Here is a 21,154-nt window from a genome sequence, read left to right as displayed (position 1 = left end):
CACCTCCCCCCACCCCCGAAGTTGCAGTCTATGAATTCTAGGTGCACATTTTATAGAATGCTAAGGTCAGTTACATGTGTAACAGCTCATTGCTGCCAGTTGGTACCAATTAACACTGCTTAGTGTCAATTATTGCTAGTTAACCTCAATTACCAGCTCATTATTATATTAAATTACATGTGCAAATGATTTTTATCTTATAACTTGCACGTACAACTTTGCATGCTAATCGTAAAATACGGCACACAACTTTATAGTATTTGGGGGGGGGGGGGAGTATATGAAAAAAGCATGAAAGCATGCACTCTGAGAGTGTGCACTAGTTCCCTAATTCTACAAACTTGCACCCTCAAATTTCCAACTAGCGTGCAACTTTGTACAGGTAAGTTATAGAATAAGGTCAATTGTGCATATAGCTTAATTCAATAATTGGCTGTTAAGTGGGGTTAACAGCTAATTATTGGCTACAATTAGGCTTAATTGGCACCAATTAGCATTCGTGAAACTTCAAAGGACATGGACCTGGGAGGGTCAAGCTCCATCTCTGGCCATCTTCAAATCTAAGCTAAAAGCCCACCTTTTTGGATGCTGCTTTTAACTCCTAACCCTTATTCACTTGTTCAGAGTCCTTATTTTATCACTCTCACTTTAATATTCCCATATCTCTTATTTGTCCTGTTTATCTGTCCTAATTAGATTGTAAGCTCAGGGACTGTCTCTTCATGTTCAAGTGTACAGCGCTGTGTACATCTAGTAGCACTTTAGAAATGATAAGTAGTAGTAAGTAGTAGTAGGTCATGGGCAGATCGGGAGTGTGTCTGCAGTTACAATTCTATTATTTAGACACCTAACTGCCTACAGTTAGGTGCAAGTATTTATGCGGGTCACTGAGCTGCCATAGGTGCTCACACCTAAAGCTAGTCTTCCATAAGGGCAGTTGCACGCTAAACTGCATTATAGAATTCGTGTTTAGCGTGCATCATCCCCACGCCTAATTTCTGCGCGCGCACACACACACACAACTTTCTGGGTACCCATGCCATAATAGCAATGCCAACTTTTTGGGCCGATCAGCTACAATGCTAGAGCAGATCACGCCGAGAGTCGGGGTGGGGGGGGGGGGGGGGTCTCTTACAGGAATGAGCTCCCTCAGTTCTTGGACAGGCCCTTGACTGTGAGTGCGGCGGGGATTCCCCTGCAGCTTGTGTAGGATCAGTGCACCCAGACTAGGTAGTCGACGGCTGCTTGCTGCCCTCCCCTCTCTTCCTCTCGCCGTGCTCTGCTGCGAGCCCGCCCCTCTCCCTCTCTTGCTCGGCCCTGCCTCTTATAAAGTTCCCTTTTTTAATCTCTCGTGGCTCACTCTGCTCTCACCTCTTAAGCAATTAGGAAAGCCCTCGCTCCTCTTCAAGCGTCATCACAGAGGTAAGAAGCCAGCAGAACATCTTCTAGCTTTCTCGTGTGGGTGTAACGATTTTAACCACTCAGCTTTTATCGTTTGCTTACAGGAACAGGTGATGGAATGAACTTTCTTGGCAGGTGCATTCATTTTTACAGATTTTTTGGCGCTGGCAGTGAACTGTTTCCTTTGGAACCTGATGTTGGAATTTGGTTTTTAAAACGTTTTAAATTTGGGAACTAATTCTTAGTGAATATCAAAAAGGCAGCATTCAGAACCACTCACTAAGCCGAAACGCAGCATATAAACAAAGAGCTTCACTGTAAGTCAGAGTGGTCCAAAATCACGCCAGCTTGGGATGCTCCATAGGTGCGGGATATAGATTTAGGATTTATTTTCTTAAAGAAAAAAAAACATTGCTTGGCTCATCCAAGCAATTGATAGGTCCTGTGCAATGATGCTGGCTAGCGCTTCGTCTTAGTTTGGTCCCTCCCTTTCCACTGCCCCGTTTTAGCCTGCCCAGTGCAAGCACCTGCGCCACTCCTTGGGAAAGCTTCACTTACCCTGAGGTTAATGCCAACCCTGTCATCACTTCACCCCCCCTGCCCCAGGCCGGCTGTAGATCCGGGCCATTGCTTCTTGGTCTGGTGGTGAGAGGTGCGCCATGAGTAAGGGTCGGTGGGGGTCTGGGCTGCCCCTGATCTCCTGTCCCTGCGGATGGGGATCCACCGAAGATTCGGCAAGCTTATATCCCCCACCCCCAGCGGAAGAAGGTAAAAAAACGGACCCCCGAACCAACCTTATTTTTAAGAACCTCAGAAGGGGACTGACTGTACTATTAGTACGGGTGACGGTGTCCAAGCCTGGAGTGGGAGAGAGCCGCCCCTTGCCGGAGACCTCTTAGAACTCTCGGGAGGTTTCGGCTCTTCATTAAATAAATAAACCAGCTTTGAAAAATAACTTAGTTATGTGTTTTCTCTTTGAAAAAACGCACACCTTATTGTAGTAAACGTAAAAAGCAAGGAAACCATACATACCCAAGCTTCATAGAGTGGACTTTTATCTAAAGAAAGGTTTTGCTGGGTGAAATCTAGCCAATGCCGGATACGGTGATAAGCAGGGGATCCGTCTTGTACCTCAACGTACTAACATTTCTTGGATAAAGTGATTTACGGCATAGAAGCCAGCTTTGTTTATTGAAGAATGGCACACATTGCACACAATATGTGAAAAAAATCCTCCCAATACAAATCCAATAAACAAAAAAAAAGCCAGCTTTGTGTGTGCCGAGCTCCCCAATAATGAGCAAGCTCCTTTGTGTGTAGGGAAAGGTCATTTGTGTCCTGTTTGGCACCCCTAATTATTTTGAAATGTTGGCGCCTACGACTTATTGGAACTTGAAGTCTGGTGTGATGGAGTGATTGCGGGGGAGGGAGATCCAGCCCCAAGTTTCTTTCATTCCTTTTTTCCCCCCCTCCCCCGGGGATAGATGCCGAGATATGCACCAGTTTTATTTCATCTTACCTTTTGCTTTCTCTTTTTTCCCGGGCTGGGGTTGAAGTTGGATTGGGAGCGCACCATGTCCTCCCCTGCCCCCGTGAGCTGCGGTAACGGCAAACTGCGACAGTGGCTCATAGAGCAGATCGACAGCGGCAAGTACCCGGGGCTGGTGTGGGAGAATGAGGAGAAGAGCATCTTCCGCATCCCCTGGAAACACGCCGGCAAGCAGGACTACAATCGGGACGAGGACGCGGCTCTCTTTAAGGTAAGAGGGAGAGACACGGGTCCTGGCGGCTTCCCGCTCCTTTCACTCGCTTGTGGTAGGGAGGGAGGACATCAAGGGATGTCCCGCAGACCCAGAAGCAGCATCAGGAAATATCACTTAGTGACGGCTTGGAGGTGAACTCCCAGGGAATGTGATAGAGAATTCACTGTTGTGAGGCAGAGGTGAACGGAACACTCCTGGTTTTCATAAGAAATGTAATTGGGTAAACTAGATTGTTTGTTTATCTCCAGGGCGATGCTGTTTGCAACCAGGTTGTGTATGGAGCTGGTTACAGAGGGAATTGCTTACATTTTACAGAAATATGAATATGCCCTAGGTCCTCCATCTGGTATTCACGTGCCTTTTTCCCTATTGCAGTTCCTCAGCACCCTACTTCCTTTCTGACAGTACTCTCTCCTGTTTATTGCCAAGCTCTCTGTGCCTCTCCCATGCTTTTCAGAATTCCTCCACGGGTGTAGGGAGTACGGAAGTGACCAAATCCACAGCATTCATCATGCAGGGAGGTCAGCAGAATCCTTGATAATTTTCAGAATGATTCGGGGAGGGGGGTTTAAGGGACAGAAGCTTGCATTTCCCACTTGTGTTCAGGCACTGGTTTTTAAATATTGTATTGCATTTATTTCAAATGATTGGTGTGTCTATGCAGTAGGTAAGCTCTAGCAGCATTTTTAGTCTTGCATCTGTCCCATTGCCTTGTCACCAGTGCAAGGGAGTGAGCTCTAGCCTAAAGGTTTCTGAGCACAGAGACTGCTGAGTGCGCTGTAGATGGAAAGGAAGGGGAGAAAGACATTTTTGCCTTTCACATTATTCCTTACCTATTCCCTTTAATGTTTTATTACGGTGTATTTACATAGCATTTATTTACCGCCTTTTTGAAGAACTTTACCCGAGGTGGTGGACAGCAAGAGTAAGCTAGACATAGGCAATAGACAATTACAACAGTAAAAGTATTCAAATAGCAATACAAGGCATGGCATAGTGAGCTACTTAAATGTCAATACAATACACATGAACATATCTTATTAGACAGCTTATGATGTAAGTGGTAGTGGACATATAAACAGATAAGGTAGAGTAACAGGAGTTAGATAGAAAGTAAGGGTGACTGACTTAAGAAACAAATTGCTCATGGAGCCATAGAAGGTGCAGGAAAATGATCTCAGTAGGAGCAGGTAAGCAAGTGCTCCACAGTATGTGCAGCTGATGTTGGTACTTGTGTGTGTGTGACTAGTTAGTTGCTTCTAGATCTAATAGTGAATTCATAGTGCAAAACGCTTTCCCTTGAATTAGTTCAGCCTCCTTATTGAACTTGATGTGCATCCTGTCTATATATTGGTTTTTTGTTTGACTATGTGTGAAGTAAGTGAAGCCTGAGGTCTGAGTCATGCACTGAGGACTGTCCCTTTTTGGCCTGTTAGCTAAAACTGAGAACCTGCATGAGACTGGATGGGTTAACGCCCTGCCACCAAGCCCCGTTGAGGACATGAAACTGGAGCCTGACCCAACAGAGGATTGAACCTCTGAACAATTATTATATGGTGTTATTAACATTTTTATAAGTTAATAAATAGAAATAAAACAGAAAAAAGAAAGTAAAACCAAGTGACTAAATATGTTTTCTTACAAGCTTTCGAAGACAGGTCCTTTTTTTTACTTGATCTGCCTCCTAAAACTTGTCAAAATTATGTTCTTAGTCTAATAAAAAAGATATCACTTTCTTTCTTTTATTTTCTTGAGAGTGGACTAATATTGCAACCACACTATGTAAAATTTAAAAAAAATGATCTTAAATGAAGAGAACAGGTCTTTTTTCCCCTTTATGTGTGACAAATTTGTCACCGTTTTGGGAGAGAAGTTTTAAAGCTGTAGTAAATTAGCATGATGTGATTTGCATAGAGTTATGGAAGTCGCTGCCCTCTCTTTAGCCAATTAGCTTATGGAGATTTGCATATTCAAATACTGATACCAGTGTACAGTCAGGAGCAGACACTGGTTCATGCTGCTGCACTGTGATTAAAATAATATTACTTGATTTAAACAAAGCTAGCACAGTGTACTTAAGCTAGGATGATTATTAGAGAATAATAGTTGAAGTTTTTTTTTCTTTTGCTAATAATTGTGTCTCTGAATATGTTTCTGTTTATAAATGCTATAGAAATAATTAGTAAAATAAATCTTATGTACAGTAATGTGATAATTCTTACTATACTAGGTTATTCTGATATGTCTGGGTGTGTAAAGATTAAATTGGTGCAGATTTTCCTTGTGTAATTTAACACACGCAACTGTATGTTTGTAATGTTGTGCGCACCTGTGGACTGATTTTGTCAACCACTGACAACCTTGCAGGCCTGGGCCCTCTTTAAAGGAAAGTTCAGAGATGGGATTGATAAACCAGATCCGCCAACCTGGAAAACTAGATTACGCTGCGCTTTAAACAAAAGCAACGATTTTGAAGAACTGGTTGAGAGAAGCCAGCTAGACATCTCTGATCCATACAAAGTATACAAAATAGTGCCAGAAGGATCCAAAAAAGGTATGTCACTGCAGAGCCTATATTGGTTAGATCTATGTTCAATAAACAAGCTTTGGTTTACCAAGGGATTCAAGGGGCCTGGATTCAGTTTCTGGACTTGGCTTTCGCTGATCAGACTGGGAGTGACCAGGGATACTGCAGAGGCAGCCCTAACCATCACAAAACAGTGACACCTATGGGTGGGAATCAGGAAGGGTGGAACAGCCTGAGGCTTCCTGTCAAGAATGGTTGCTGAGATGGCTGAGAGATAGAAGGAGAAAGGTGGGACCTACTCAGGCTAGCACCATGGCAACTGTGAATGAAAGCCCATTCACCTTAGCTTTTGATTAGGCTGTAAGCTGAGCTGTGACAGAAGAGTCAAAAATGAAAAGTAGAGATTTGTGCTTTACAGTATGCACTGCCTTGCAAATACATGTGAGTGGGTATCTACCAGGGCCCCTGCTGGCCGTAGCTTTTATCTGCCCACCAAGCCTCACTGGCCAGTATCTGTTGTAACGTAAGTTGAAAAGAATAGTTGAAAGTTTGAATTAATGTTGTTTTCTAGTGGTTCCCATCATTCTGACTTAGATATGTGATGAACAGTAGGAGCCCAAGGAAGCATTACTGTTTGTTGCTTACAGGGACTTATACAGTTGAGCAGTCAGTAGCCCATCTTGGTGCAAATTCAACAATAGGAGTTGCTTAGACACAGCATTATCCTCCAACAAGTATCCTGATTCTGGGGCACAGATTTCCCTGTGACACTTAGCATGTCCAGATTAAGAGCCAACACCAGGCTTAGTGGCATTTGGGTCACATGTCTTTTGAAGAAAGCCCAGAGCATGCTCTTAACCAATATATTCTTGACAGGAGCAAAGCAACTCAACATGGATGATCAACAGCTAATCCTGAACCATTCGCTCCCCTCAATGCCACCTCCTTTCACTCCGTTACCATCACAGGTAGGTCTCTGCATCGTTACATGTACATACTGTTGCTTTATCTGTGCTGAGGAAATGGTAGTTTTGTGTGGCACACAGCAACTTCTGCAGAGCAGGCAATGTGGGTTTGGAGATGACATGATCAAAATAGAGTTAAGGAAAGGGTGCAAGATCTACTACTCTCTTTCTCTTGCAGAAGGAGAGAGAGGGAGTAGAGATACACATGGACCCATTTTAACGGAGCAGTCTTCCAGTGACTTTTGGAATTACCAACAGCTCCCCCATATCACCAACTATAAGCAGAGAAAGAACCCCCGATATTCAGCTGGCGGTGGTCAGCGTTTCTGATTGCCACCACCTAAATTAGACCTAGATATTCAATGCTGGGCCACGTTCAGGCAGCAGCATTGAATTTCTAGGCATGAACAGCCAAAACTTTGCCTCTGGAACTTATGTGGACCCAGGTCTTGCATAAGAGGAAAGATCAACCCAATTTTCCCAGTGCCTCAAATGCCCCTCCCTGTTCAGTTGCCTCCATGCCCCCTCCCCACTTCTGATCACACACCCCATTTCCCAATCTTCCTCACTTGGCTCTCCGAACCTCCCCTGATTCCAATATACCTGATGAATTCCTCCCCCAAATGGAAGACCTGCCCACATGCGCTAACTCCACCCCTCACCTTAATGCCTGGATCTCCTCAGCCCCCCTCTTCACCCCGGGGACTTATCCAGGGGAGATCCCTGGTGTCTCCTGGGATGTGACCTGAGTGGTTCCCTTTCTGTCCTTCCCTGGGGTCTCAAAATGGCAGCACTGATTCCCAGCACTGGTCTCACAGTACTACCTCTAGGAGTCATCCATTGCAGTAGTACCTTGAAAATACCTCTAGGGATCAGCATCACTATTTTGAGACCCAGATCTGATGGAGCAGGAGCAGAAAGGGGGCTGCTCTGGCCCCATCCTATTAAACACCAGGGATCTCCTCCAGGTAAGTCCAGGGGGGTAAAGGGGAGCTTGTGGAGCTCTGGAGGGGTGGTGCTCGGAAAGGTGGGTTTAGCACATCTGGGAGAGCTTCCATTTGGATGAAATGCTTTACGGCAGGTATTGGATCGGCGGGCTTCAGGGATAGAGAGGGCTGTACTATGGGGTTTGAGGAAATCAAAAAGGGGGATGTGGAAGGGTGGGGGAACTAAGTGGAGGGGATCAGAAAGGGGGCAATTGGAAACAGGGGAACATGGAGGCAATCGGAATGAGTGGAAGTTTGATGAGCAAAGTGGAGAGATCAGAGGGGACCAGAAAAGGGGGGAATATCAGATTAGTTATCTGTAAGTTACGTAGGTGCCAGCCAACATTCAGTACCAGCACTCACTTAGCAAAGTGGCGAAAGATAGGACAGCCTTTGGTGTGGTGCTGTTTGGTGGCTTAGCTATCAGGCATTGATACTGGATATCACCGGTGTCTGGCTCCTCATCGACTCCGCCCACAGAATGCCCCTCCACTGGCCAGATTTGACGTGGTCAGTTAGTGCTGTCGGCCAGCTGCAGAGTACGATTTAACCAGCAGAGGCCTCTCTTGCCCGGTTAAATCACTTTGAATATTGACCCCAGAGAGAGACACACACTCACAGCTTGCAGATAAGTACTACTGCCAGAGCCAGTGTTGCCAGGTGGGCGGTTTTACCGCCCAATTGGGCGGTTTTCCGCGACCCGCCGCGGGAAATTTTTGCCCGCGGCGGGTTGCGGTTTTTTGGGCTGTTTTTTGGGCTTCCGGGCGGTTTTTTGTGCGGCTTTTTCGGCCGCGGGGGGCGGGGTTAGTGACGTTTTTGGGCGGGGTTAGTGACGTAGGAGGCGGGGCCGATGACGTGGGAGGTGGGGCCGATGACGGGGGAGGCGGGGCCAGTGACGGGGGAGGCGGGGCCGGTGACGACGGGGGCGGGGTTAATGACGGCGGGGGTGATGACGCGGGGGTGGGGGTGTCAGGGGTGGGGTTTGAGTTTGGGCGGGTTTTGGGCGGGTTTTGTGGTGGATTGGGTGGGAAAAAAATTTTCCACCTGGCAACACTGGCCAGAGCTCCTGCACTGCCAGTACACCCAACACCCAGATGTGACTGAGTGCTAAGCGTACACTCTCCCCATCCCACTCCGCTGAGAAGAAAACCAGATGATGGAAAGACTCAAAAAAGAGAAAGAGGAGGAAGAATGGGACCTTGCTATCTGCCCTGCCTACAGCTATTAATTACCATATTCATGCTGTGATACTGTAGATAGGAAGGCTCTTCTGTACATGTAAGACTTGCCCCTGATGTTTCCAAGTTTCTTCATTTCTTGATACACCGCCCATCAGAAATACTATCTGGATGGTTTACAGTATTACAAAGTTAACAGAAAAAACAAGAAAATACAATAATTTAAGGGGGGAGAGAGTAAGTCAGAAATCCATCTGCAATGTGAATGCAGACCCCGTGCTCGTCCCCTTCTCATTCGAGGTAGCAGAGGTCAGTCATTGTCCAAAGAAACAGGGGGGTTTCAAGTCAACTTTAAATTTCTGGTAAAATGGCTCAAGTTGCGGGGTAGGATGGTAGATTATTCCACAGGGAAGGTCCTACAGTGCTGAAGATAGAGGAATGGATGTGTTGTGTCGTATTTGATGAAACACAGAAATTACCAAGAGTTGTTTCTGGGTTCATGTTGGCAAATGAGAAGGCATGTAAGGTATTAATAGATGGGATAAAAATAAACGGAGACCTGAATTTAGCATTTTATGAACTAGTTTTAAGATTTTTTAAAAGGATTGTAACTGAAATCGATAACCAGAATTCCTCTTTGAGAAGTGAGATAAGATGACCCCAGCATTTTGCTTAGCTGCTGTATTCTGGATGAGTTGTAGTCTTTTTATATCAATCATACAAAAGCACATTGCAGTAAGGTGACCTAAAACTAGGGTGTGAAGTAAAATGTGGAGAGCTTATTATCTAATGAACGAATCTGCTTTATGTTGAAGAAACATTTTTGCTGTTGTTGAGAGCAGAGTCCAGCTGCTGTTCTGAATGTGAATATCAGACAGTGATGAAGTTTCTGTGGTACAGTTCCCCAGTAGGGCTTCTGCAAGGGGTTTTGGGCATCCTAGGTGAAATTCAGGCCCCCCCCCCCCTCACCCAATTAACTTTCAGGCCCCTAATCTGTCCCTTATATGTCATGATTTCAAATATTAAACTTTGTTGTGAGTGTATATTTATGTATCACAAACACACAGTAATAAGGACAGTTCCCAAATGTCCATCTACCCAGGTAAATGAGCTATTTGAAAACTGCTCACCCTTTCTGCTAATAAAAGTATGCATTGATAGGGCATTTGAGTTAGTGTAGCTTTCAGGAATTGTTTTGTTTTTTTCTGACTGCGGCTGTTCTTTTCCACCCCTGGCGGCTGCCAAGCCTTGTCAAATGGCTGGGCTGGCCCTGTTTACCAGGTCTTACACTAAAGATCTGGTTGGGGAACACTGGTAGGATCACATCTGATGAGATCTCTGGAGCTCTGTTGAGATCCAGGAAAAAACACAAAACACCTGCTTTCAGCTCTTCCTGCTGCCCTTCTGATTGGCTCCTCTGAACTCTTGACCCTGAAAGAAAGGAAACCAGCATCATACTAGAGACAGAGGCAAAATGTCAGTGCTCAGCACTGCAGCACAAGCAAGGGATAGCTTGCAAAACAATGTCTTAACTGTAAAATAAATAGAAAGAAAAAGGGAGAATGATCAGTGGAAGTACAATGGAAACCAGAGCTGAGGATGTAAAAAGTAATTTGTTAGGTGGCCAGGAGGGGCATAATCGAACAGTTTTCCTGAGGGCATCCTTGCAGGATGTCCCCGCGAAGGGGCAGGGAAACCCATATTATCGAAACAAGATGGGCGACCATCTTTTGTTTCGATAATATGGTCGGAGACGCCCAAATCTCAACATTTAGGTCGACCTTAGAGATGGTCATCCCTGATTTTCAGTGATAATGGAAACCAAGGATGCCCATCTCAGAAACGACCAAATCCAAGCCCTTTGGTCGTGGGAGGAGCCAGCATTCATAGTGCACTGGTCCTCCTGACATGCCAGGACACCAACCGGGCACCCTAGGGGGCACTGCAGTGGACTTCAGAAAAAGCTCCCAGGTACATAGTTCCCTTACTTTTTGTGCTGAGGCCCCCAACCCCCCCCCCCCAAAAAAAACCCCACTCCCCACAACTGTACACCACTACCATAGCCCTTAGGGATGAAAGGGGGCACCTACATGTGGGTACAGTGGGTTTCTGGTGGGTTTTGGAGGGCTCACATTTACCATCACAAGTTTAACAGGTGGGGGGGATGGGCCTGGGTCCGCCTGCCTGAAGTGCACTGCAGTACCCACTAAAACTGCTCCAGGGACCTGCATACTGCTGTCATGGAGCTGGGTATGATATTTGAGGCTGGCATAAAGGCTGGAAAAAATATTAATTTGTTTTTTAGGGTGGGAGGGGGTTAGTGACCACTGGGGGAGTAGGGGGAGGTCATCCCCAATTCCGTCCGGTGGTCATCTGGTCATTTAGGGCACATTTTTGTGGCTTGGTCGTTAAAAAAAAAAAGGACCAAGTAAAGTCGGCCAAGTGTTCGTCAGCAACGCCCTTCTTTTATCCATTATCGGCTGAGGACGCCCATATGTTAAGCATGCCCCAGTCCCGCCTTCGCTATGCTTCCGACGCACCCCTGTGAACTTTGGTCGTCCCCGCAACGGAAAGCAGTTGAGGGCACCGAAAATCGGCTTTCGATTATGCTGATTTGGGCGACCCTGGGAGAAGGACGCCCATCTCCCGATTTGTGTCGAAAGATGGGCGCCCTTCTCTTTCGAAAATAAGCCTGCAGGAAGTAAAAAAGAGTGGAAGAAAGCAAAGAAAGTGGAAGAAAGTGAAGGCGTGGCCTAGTGGTTAGGGTGGTGGACTTTGGGTCCTGAGGAACTGAGTTCGATTCCCACTTCAGGCACAGGCAGCTCCTTGTGACTCTGGGCAAGTCACTTAACTCTCCATTGCCCCATGTAAGCCACATTGAGCCTGCCATGAGTGGGAAAGCGTGGGGTACAAATGAAACAAAAAAAGGACTGTACAGACAGGAAGAGAAAGCTGACAGGCAGCCTGTCTTATGCTGAAAAACACACTGGGTTGTCTGCCTTGGGCATTCATTATACATGGAAAAAGAATGTGTTATTCTACTTTGCACGTTTTATTGCAGAAACAAAACACCGTTCCTTTGACTGTGGAGATTGCAAGCGCCCTGGCGGTGAAAGGGTTAAAACTAGTACAGAGTAGTGGGTTAGGGATATCACTGCTGCAGAACTGACCAGCCTTTAGAGATGCAAGTTAGAGATACTGGTCTTCTGACTCTTCTTGATATAAGTGGAGTTAATTGTAGTCTGATGTTTACTGGGCACCCCACCAGAGCATCTTACAAAAGAAAAGAGATGGAAGACAACCAAGACAGAGTGCATGAGATGGTACTCTGCTAAAGGTGCATACACAAGGGACTAGATTCAGTGAATGGCGCGGAAAAAAGCGGAGCTGAAACAAATCCACACGGAATGCTATTCTATAAACAGCACTCCGAGTTGCGTGGCGTTTATAGAACAGTGCTTAGAGTCGATGTCCACAGTAATCTTTGGTTGAAGGGATTTACACCAACTGAAACCTAGTCTAAATCCTGGCCTGTAAGTTATTATTCAGCGATATTCTGTGCATCTTTGGTGAATGCCCCTGACCCACCTATGCCCTTCCCATGGCCACGCCCCCTTTTGAGTTGCATTTGGATCTTTATAGAAGCTGTGCGTGCAAATCCAAAATGTTTCCAATGCCAATAATTGATTGTTACCACCAAATAACTAGCGTTAATTGGCTTATTAGCCAATTTAATTACACGCATCTCAGCTCGCAAGTTTGCATGTGGAAATTTGCACATTGTTTATATAATCTGCCCCAAGGAGTGAAAGAAGAGTTGTAGAGTTAGGGAAATGTCAGTTTGAAAATGTTGGTGTTCAGCCTGGATTAGAAGGCTGGCAGGCAGGGAGAGGTCTGAATCTTGCCAGGCCATGGTGAAGCGGTTAGTAGTTAAAGGGCAAAATGATGGGATATAGTTTGGCTGCTGCAGGGGACAGTGAGAATAGTGACTATGGGGCCCTTTACAGAGTGACGGTAAGCCCAACATGGGTTTACCACTCGCTGTTTCGGGACTACCACCGACCCAACTTGGCTGCCAGCGGTAGTCCCGCCCCAAGTGCGCGCCCAAGTTCTCTTACCACATGGCCATGTATGCCTGGGGTCTTTTTACCCGCTGCGGTAAAAAGGGCCCTGGTGTGCGGGAAAAATGGCCCCTGCTGCCAGCTCAGTGCCCTTTTTCTCGCAGCTTGGTAAAAGGGCCCCTGAATGAGGAGCAAGCAAAGAGTAGGGTAAAAGGAGATGAGAACAAAAAAAAATGGGATGTGGGAGTCATGCACGTATGCCATGGCTAGAAGCAGAGGTTAGAAACGAGTATGAAACTTAGGAGGGAGCTTGTGGACAGAGCTAGGAGAGGGGATTTGGTGAAGAAGGCAGATTGTGGAGTTTTGTAGAAGTTGGAGTGAGCATAAAGAAAAATCGGGACACCCAGTAAAAATGCCATTATTGAGGTCAGAGAGACGAGATGCTGCTCTGATCTCCGCTTGACTTTGTTTCGAGTACTGTTTAACGCTATCACATAAGAAAGAGATATACACATTCCCTCCAAATTTGGATAGTATAAGAAATCAGCATACAGTGAGAAGACTCCTGAAGCAGGCCTGTATGGCCGAAACACAGCTGAGTCGAGTCCCTTTCTCCCTGCTATCCATTGATAAATAAAGTCTATTTTTTAATCTCAACAACCAAAGTGTTGACGCTTTATATATGCAATTTACCGGAATACTGCTATGGCCTTGTCTTCCCCAACCTTTTATCTCTCTATCATTTAGCAGTCCAACTGATTCTTTTACCGGCTTCTAGTATACCTAAAGAAGTTTTTACTATGTTTTTTTGCCTCCATCGCAATCTTCTTTTCAAAGTCCCTCTTTCCTTCCTTATCAGCGCTTTGCATTTGACTTGCCATTCCTTATGTCATTTCCTATTATTTTCCGTTGGATCCTTCTTCCATTTTCTGAAGGATTTTCTTTTAGCTTTTAACCATGCTGGCTGTCGTTTGGCCTTCCTTCCTCCTTTTTTAATACATGGAATATATTTGGCATGGGCTTCCAGGATGGTATTTTTGAACAGCATCCACATCTGATGTAAGTTTTTGACCTTTATAGCTGCTACTCTAAGTTTTTTTTTTTACTGTTCATCTCATTTTATGATAGTCTCCTTTTTGAAAGATAAATGCTAACTTATTGGATTTCCTGTGTGTATTGACTCCAGTGCGTAAATCTGATCATGTTATGATCACTGTTGTCAAGCGGTCCCAGCACCATTACCTCCTGCACAGTGGCATAGCAAGGAGGGCTGCCACCTGGGGCGGTTTGCCGTTGCACCCCCCCCCCCCCCCGGGTGCAGCACGATGACACCCTCCCCCCCTCAGCACATCAACCCCCCCCCCCCCAACCCAGTGCCTACCCTCCTCAGCTCCCTCCAACCAGCTGAGCACCCTACCTTTAAAGAAATTTCGAAAGCGGTGGAGAGGCGAGGCACAGCTCCTCGCGCCTGCAAGTAAAAAAAGCGAGGATCGTCTTCGGGCCTTCCCTCATGCTGTCTGTCACGCCCTTGCGGAAATAGGAAGTTGCGTCTGCGGAGAGCGGGACAGACAGCGTGAGGGAAGGCCCGATGACGATCCTCGCTTCTTTTACTTGCAGGCACGAGGCGCGCCGCTGCGCCTCGCCTCTCCACCACTTTCGAAATTTCTTTAAAGGTAGGGTGCTCAGCTGGTTGGAGGGAGCTGAGGAGGCTAAGCACTGGGTCGGAGGGGGGGGGTGTCATCGTGCTTTACCCGGGGGGGGGGGGGGACTGGCAGGGACCCACCCCCTTGCTACGCCACTGCTCCTGCACCAGATCTTGTGCTCCATTAAGGACTAGGTCTAGAATTGTTCCCCCATCTTGTTGGTTCCTGAACCAGCTGCTCCATAAAGCAGTCCTTGATTTCATCAACAAATTTACCTCCCTAGCATGCCCTGATGTTACATTTACCCAGTCAATATTGGGGAAATTAAAATCACCCATGTGTTCTCCAGTTTGTTAGCCTCCCTAATTTTTGCTAACATTGCTGCATCTGTCTGGTCATCCTGGCCAGGTGGACAGTTGTACACTCCTATCACTATCCTTTTCCCCTTTACATGGAATTTCTATCCAGAGGGACTCCAAGATGTGTTTTGTGTCCTGCAGAATTTTGTCTTTTTTATTCAAGGCCCTTCTTTACATATAATGCTACCCCTTCACCAATTCGATCCACTCTATCATTGTGATATAATTAGTACCCTGGTATGACAGTGTCCTACTGGTTATCTTCCTTCCACCAGATCTCAGAAATGCCTATTATATCTGTCTTTTCATTTAGTGCAATATATTCTAACTCTCCTATGTTATTTGTTAGGCTTCTGGCATCTCCATATAGACATTTCAAACTAGGGGGTCCTTTTACTACGCTGCGGCAAAGGGGGCCTGCTGTGGTTTCAATGTGTGTTTTTGACACTCCCTGAGGCCCCCTTTTACTGCTGCGAGTAAAAGACTGTTGTTTTGGGTTTTTTAAAAAAGAAATGGCCGTGCTAGAAGTGAAGCACTTGCCGCATGGCCATTTCGGGGGGGGGGGGGGAGTACTTACCGCCACCCATTGAGGTGGTGGTAAGGGCTCCTGTGTTAACCTGGTGGTAGCCAGGCATCACGCAACACTGCCCAATTACCACTGGGTAAACACCAGACGCTGGGGTGGGAACTACTGCTGGGCTTCTGCGGTAGCCCGGTGGTACTTCCGGTTTAGCAAGCGGTAAGCTCACGTTGGGCTTACTTCCGCTTAGTAAAAGACCTCCCCATGTTTTTTTTGTTCCTATTTACAACTTGCTAAGCAGTTGACAGTGATGATAATATGCAATCTTGATAATCTGACTACTTCTTATTTAAAGACAGGTGCCCTATTGCAGCTTTGCTATCGGGTGCCTTATCTTTCCTGTTATGGTGATATCTTTGAAAGGTACCTTGTTCCGAGCCATGTGATTTTAAGCGACTGTCAGCCTTCTCCCAGTTTCAATTTTAAAAGCTGCTTTATCTCCTTTTTAAATGCTGTTGCCAGAAGCATTGTTCCACCCTGGTTAAGGTGGAGCCCATCATTCTGGAATAGGCTCCCCCTACTGCAGAATGTTACCCAGTTCCTAACAAAATCTAAAACCCTCCTCCCTGTTCCATTGTCTCATCCACGCATTGAGACTTCGGAGCTCTGCCTATCACTTGGGCCCTGTATGTGGAACAGGGAGCACTTCTGAAAATGCTACCCTAGAGGTTCTGGATTTGAGCGTTCTATCTAAGAGCCTAAATTTAGCTTCCAGAACCTCCCTCTCATATTTTCCTATGTCATTGGTACCCACGTGAACCAAGACAGCAGGCTTCTCCCCAGCACTGTCTAAAATCTTATCTAGGTGCTGCGTGAGGACTGCCACCTTCGCACCAGGCAGGCAAGTGACCAAGCGATCCTCACGTCAACCAGCCACCCAGCTATCTACATTCTATTGATCAAATCTCCAACTACAAAGGCAGTCCTAACCCTTCCCTCCTGGACAGAAGCCCCTGGAGACACATCCTCGGTGCGAGAGGATGTTGCATCCCCTAGAGGGCAGGTCTGGCTACAAGATCACTTCCTGCCTCTCCAAAGGGATGCTGTCCCTTCAGGAGACCTTTATCCTCCGTGACATCACAGAGGTTGCCAGGCTGGAGGTGGGACTTCTCTATTATGTCCCTGTAGGCCTCTCTGTCTACCTCAGCTCCTCCTGGTCTGCTATTCTAGCCTTCAGAGATCGGACCCATTCCCTGAGTGCTAGGCAGAAGCGTAGCCAGGTTGTGATGCCAGGGGGTGCTAGGAGGTCTTTGTACCGAGTACACACATGCAACTTCTCACCAACTGGGAAATAATCAAAAATGTGACCCAGTGCAAAAGACTGGATAGCCCCCATCTCGCTGCTGGACTGCTGCCTGCATCTTATTATTGGTAATTTCTTAATTAAGTTGCTAATGGAGTGAGAATATATAAACTAAAGTCCCCTAAGATTTCTAGTTATTTGCTGTGCTAATATTTAGTTTTATTATTATTATTATTATTATTGTTTTAATATTATTAGTAGGTCCCCCTCTATGGATCTAAGTAGACTATTTCTAAAATCTAATTTACTGGCTGATAGAGATGCCATGATTAAATTTATAGCCTAATTGGTTCAAGGGCCAATAAATCAGAGGTCAGGCCAGATGTGGGCAGGAGTTGGGGTGGGTGGGACTTAGTCTAAACTGAGGCTTCCTGTACCTATTATCTGTGTTTTATACTGATACTATAGTAACTACAAAAAAAGCCCCCTTAAAAGCTAGCCTATGGAACCAGGAAATCTGTTAAGACTTTGTTATTTGGAAAAGCCTACACCAAAGACTCAGCATGTGTCTTCACCTCTTGATTCACATCAATATAATGACAATTTTGGACTCATCCGCCCTTCCCTTCTCTCCCCTGGTTTCCTGTTCCTTTCTTTCCTTCCCCATCCTCTCCTTTATTTCTTATGCAGGTTTAATGATGTATTAGCTTAATTTACCGTATTGGCGGCCGCCTTTGCGGTGCAATGTAAGCCAGATTGGGCCTGACGCAGTTGGGAAAATGTGGGGTATAAATGAGATAATAAATAAATAAACTGTAACAGAGACTTTATATGCTACACATGAACAGAGTTCAGAAGATGAAACAGAAAGGGTTAGTAAAATGTGCCAGCCAATTCAGACCACAGAGGATTGAGATTGCAGAATATAGAGGGTTATCACAGATGATAGTCATGGGCTTTAGAGACTAATAGAAGCAAGAAAACCATACAGAACTTTCAGACTGAATGGAAAACTGTGGAGGGTTTCTGTATTAGAACACCAACTATTGCAGATCTGTAAGGGCCATGAAAGAGCCAGAGAAAGATGAGGTTTAGTGGAAGGAAAACAAACGGAAGGGGAATGTTGCTATTCTGAAGGATGGACATTGCAATGGGGTCCAGCGGGTAGGCTGTGAATGTGAAGGTAAAAAATTGAATTGGAAATCTCCTGGAGCAAGAGCAGATTAAAAAACGAGAAGGAGTTAATGGAGGGCCCCAGAGGGACAGAACAAAAGAAGAGTGATGGGAGTGATATCACATGAAACCTTGCCAAGGAAAAATGTGAGAAAAGCAAAATCTGTTAGAGCAGAAGACAGAAGGGAATTGAACATTGAGCACAGGTTCAAAGATTGTCTAGCCAAAAAGGTGATGAAGGATTAATAGGAACTGACTTTAATGGACACAAGAGCAAAGGTGAAGGGAGTCAAAAGTATGCAAATTGATTGGGTTATGAGATTTGTTCCAGTATCTCTCTGCTTGGCAGAATCAGTGGTGCTGGAGCTAAAGGCTAGATTTGAGCCAAAGCTGTCTGCTAGCCATAACTGATTGAGATAATGGAACAGAGTGATACAACAGAATCAGATAAAGCAGAGTTGCAATTCAGAGAAAGACAGAGGAAGACAAAAAACTGAGAGAAGACAAGCAGAAGAGAGGGAGTTATCCAGATCATGGATAAGATGTTAGGGCTGAGTGCTAGGATGAAAGGATGAAGCAGTGAACTCAACAAGAGAGACATAAAGAAGATAACTGAGTGGTGAAAGAGTGACAAGGAGAGACACCAGGTAGAGCAAGATCTAAGGAAGATCAGATCAAGTTTGTGGCCAGCAATAAAGGTAGAAAGGATGGGGAGAAAAAAACAGAAAGGAATGGCCATGCTGGAGGTGACAAGATGGATACTGAAATCCTTCTGAGCAATAACGGGAATTCAAACATATGAGATGGATACTAGAAGGATACCAATCTGAGCAGTCAGCACTTAAAAGGAAGATAAAACTAGAGAGAAATGGAATTTAAAGGATGATGCCATGAGCAGAGGGCTAAAGCTATGTAGAAGAGGAATTGAGGTCCACACTTTATGGAATGAGGAGAGTGGGTATAGAGAGAAGAGAGTTGAGTTGCGGCAAAGGCAGGCATAGAAGAGTGGAATTTATTGTTCTGTAATAGAAGCATTGATTTATAAAGGGACTCTAGAAGTCCCAAGAGCTTCATATTTAAATATTTGTTAAAGATAGAATCATGACGGCAGACAAGGGATGATGATATGTTTCTATCCCTAAAACCCAGTTTTCTTCTCACTTAAATTTTTATGCATTGAAACAGCTTCAGCATAAGACCGGTTATGTTTGAATGTACACCTGTAGTGGTTCTGAGCCCCCTTAGAAACAAAAACCTTCCCTCTGATTAACGTTCAGTTACCTGGAGTCCAAAATTAGGGCAGAAGGAGTATAGAAATAACCTTACACATCTCCTTGCATTTTTTTTTTGACAATTTGAACAGATACCAAACTTCATTGTAAGTCATGAGTGTAACTGGAGAGATTATGCACCTGAGCAGCCACACCCAGAGCTTCCCTATCAGTGTGCGACTGTTCCCTTCTCAGCACGCAGTCACCCTTGGCAAGGTTCCGCTTGTGACAATGGTAAGAACATGTCCTTTTGGCATTTGGTGCTGGTGTTTGGGCTGTGTTGTCTTTCCTATCAGTTAAGGAATATTACAGATTTATCTACTTTTAAGAAATAGTTAAAAATGTATTTATTTATTCAGACATTTTTTTCCTGATCTTTTTATTTTTGCTGTATCTTGAAAGCGTGGAACTGAGCTTGTGTTGTCTAGTGATAGTTTTTCTTTTATATATGTTTTATTGTAATCCACCTAGAAATAGACAGGCTAGAAATCTTTTAAATAAATAAATTTAAAAAAATAGTTGGGTTACAGCCAGATGGCAAAGAGTGATGCCATCCCTGCTCACTGCAATTTATAGAGGGAGAAGATAAGAAATTAAGGGCCCTGTTTACGAAACCGCACTAGTGTTTTTAGCTTGCGCTAAATGCTAGAGTCGCCCATATGTTCCTATGGGCGACTTAGAGGGGCATAATCGAACAGGGCCGGCCATCTATAATGGCGGCCATCTCTAATTGCGGCCCCATAAAGCGGCATACTCGACCGTATTATCGAAACAAGATGGCCGGCCATCTTTCATTTCGATAATACCATCGGGGCCGGCCAAATCTCAACATTGGGTGTTAACAAGCGATTATCAGCACTAATTGGCATCAATTAGAATTTACATGCACTACTTGCTAAGTGTATTCTGTGACGTGGTGCACGCAAATAGAAGTCGCATAGTTGAAAAGTGGGCATGGACCAGCGCTTGGCACATTCTATAAACTGTGTAGAAATTTAGGCTTATTCTATAAAGTACGCCTAAATTAAAGTGTAGTTTATAGATAATACCTAAGCAAATTTCATTTTGGTGCCCAATTTTTAGTATATAGAATCTAGTTCTATATATAGAATTAGGGGATATGTGCATATGCTCGTGGCAGTTTTATAATGAGCCATCCCTGTACATAAACCTCTATCTTATGTACATATATGGCTTTATAAAACTACCCCCTAAGGACTAGATTCTATATATGGCACCTTAAAAATTGATGCCGAAAAAATACGCCTAGGGTCCATCCGTCGGACTAAATCTAATCACAGGAATTTACACCAAATAAAACTTGGTGTACATTCCAGCGATCAAGTTAGACACGGAGTGGGTGTATTCTGTAACTGTGTGCATAATTTATAGAAACGCCCACGATCCGCCCATTCTACGCCCCCTTTTTGGCAGCATGCATTAGAATTTACGCGCATCACTTTATAGAATAGTTTAGCAAGTTGTGTGCGTAAATTCTAATTAAAGCCAATTAGTGTCAATTGTTAATTGGCATTATCAGCACTGATTGGCTTGTTAAGGTAATTAAGTTGCACACGCAATACAGAATACGACCTGAATTGCGCACACAACTCAAGTCGCACTATGTAGAATCTGGGGGTAAATGTCTGACTGGAAAACCTAGACATTTGTCAAGCAATGCATTTAGAGATGGGATGCAGGTCTAGTGAAGAATAATGGAATTTGGGGATGTATTTTGGTTACAGATGAGGAGTTGAAAACTGTTGCCTGATGGCATTTAACTTCTTTTCTGGTAGGGTAGGGGTACTAGCATTTGACTGTTGTTTGTGAATTTAGGTTATCAGGTGACTGGATCCTTCTATGCCTGTGCGTCTTCTGACTCACAGATTCCCGGGATTCCGGTAGAATCAAGCATGAGGACTGGTGACGCTATTGCTCTTTCAGGTACGCATTTACCATTCTGTTCTGCACTTGTCTCGGGGTTTGCATCTTTGCCATTTTCTT

General features: G+C 45.0%; 1 protein-coding gene across 1 annotated transcript in view; it reads left to right on the top strand.

Annotated features, from left to right (window-relative positions):
* The first annotated feature begins 1,371 nt into the window (after positions 1–1,371).
* The window catches only part of IRF4 (interferon regulatory factor 4), a 39,406-nt gene continuing 19,623 nt past the window's right edge, over positions 1,372–21,154 (top strand). Inside the window, exons 1-6 of the mRNA XM_030190078.1 lie at positions 1,372–1,422; positions 2,958–3,161; positions 5,532–5,718; positions 6,568–6,659; positions 19,243–19,384; positions 20,987–21,094. Coding sequence (XP_030045938.1) covers positions 2,976–3,161; positions 5,532–5,718; positions 6,568–6,659; positions 19,243–19,384; positions 20,987–21,094 — 715 coding nt within the window. The 5' untranslated portion in view covers positions 1,372–1,422; positions 2,958–2,975. The remainder of the gene's footprint in view (positions 1,423–2,957; positions 3,162–5,531; positions 5,719–6,567; positions 6,660–19,242; positions 19,385–20,986; positions 21,095–21,154) is intronic.

This window comes from Microcaecilia unicolor, chromosome 1 (genome assembly GCF_901765095.1).
Source record: "Microcaecilia unicolor chromosome 1, aMicUni1.1, whole genome shotgun sequence".
NCBI classification, from domain to species: Eukaryota; Metazoa; Chordata; class Amphibia; order Gymnophiona; family Siphonopidae; genus Microcaecilia; species Microcaecilia unicolor.
The sequence above is the reverse complement of the archived record's forward strand: the minus strand, read 5'-3'. Positions and strand labels throughout refer to the sequence as shown.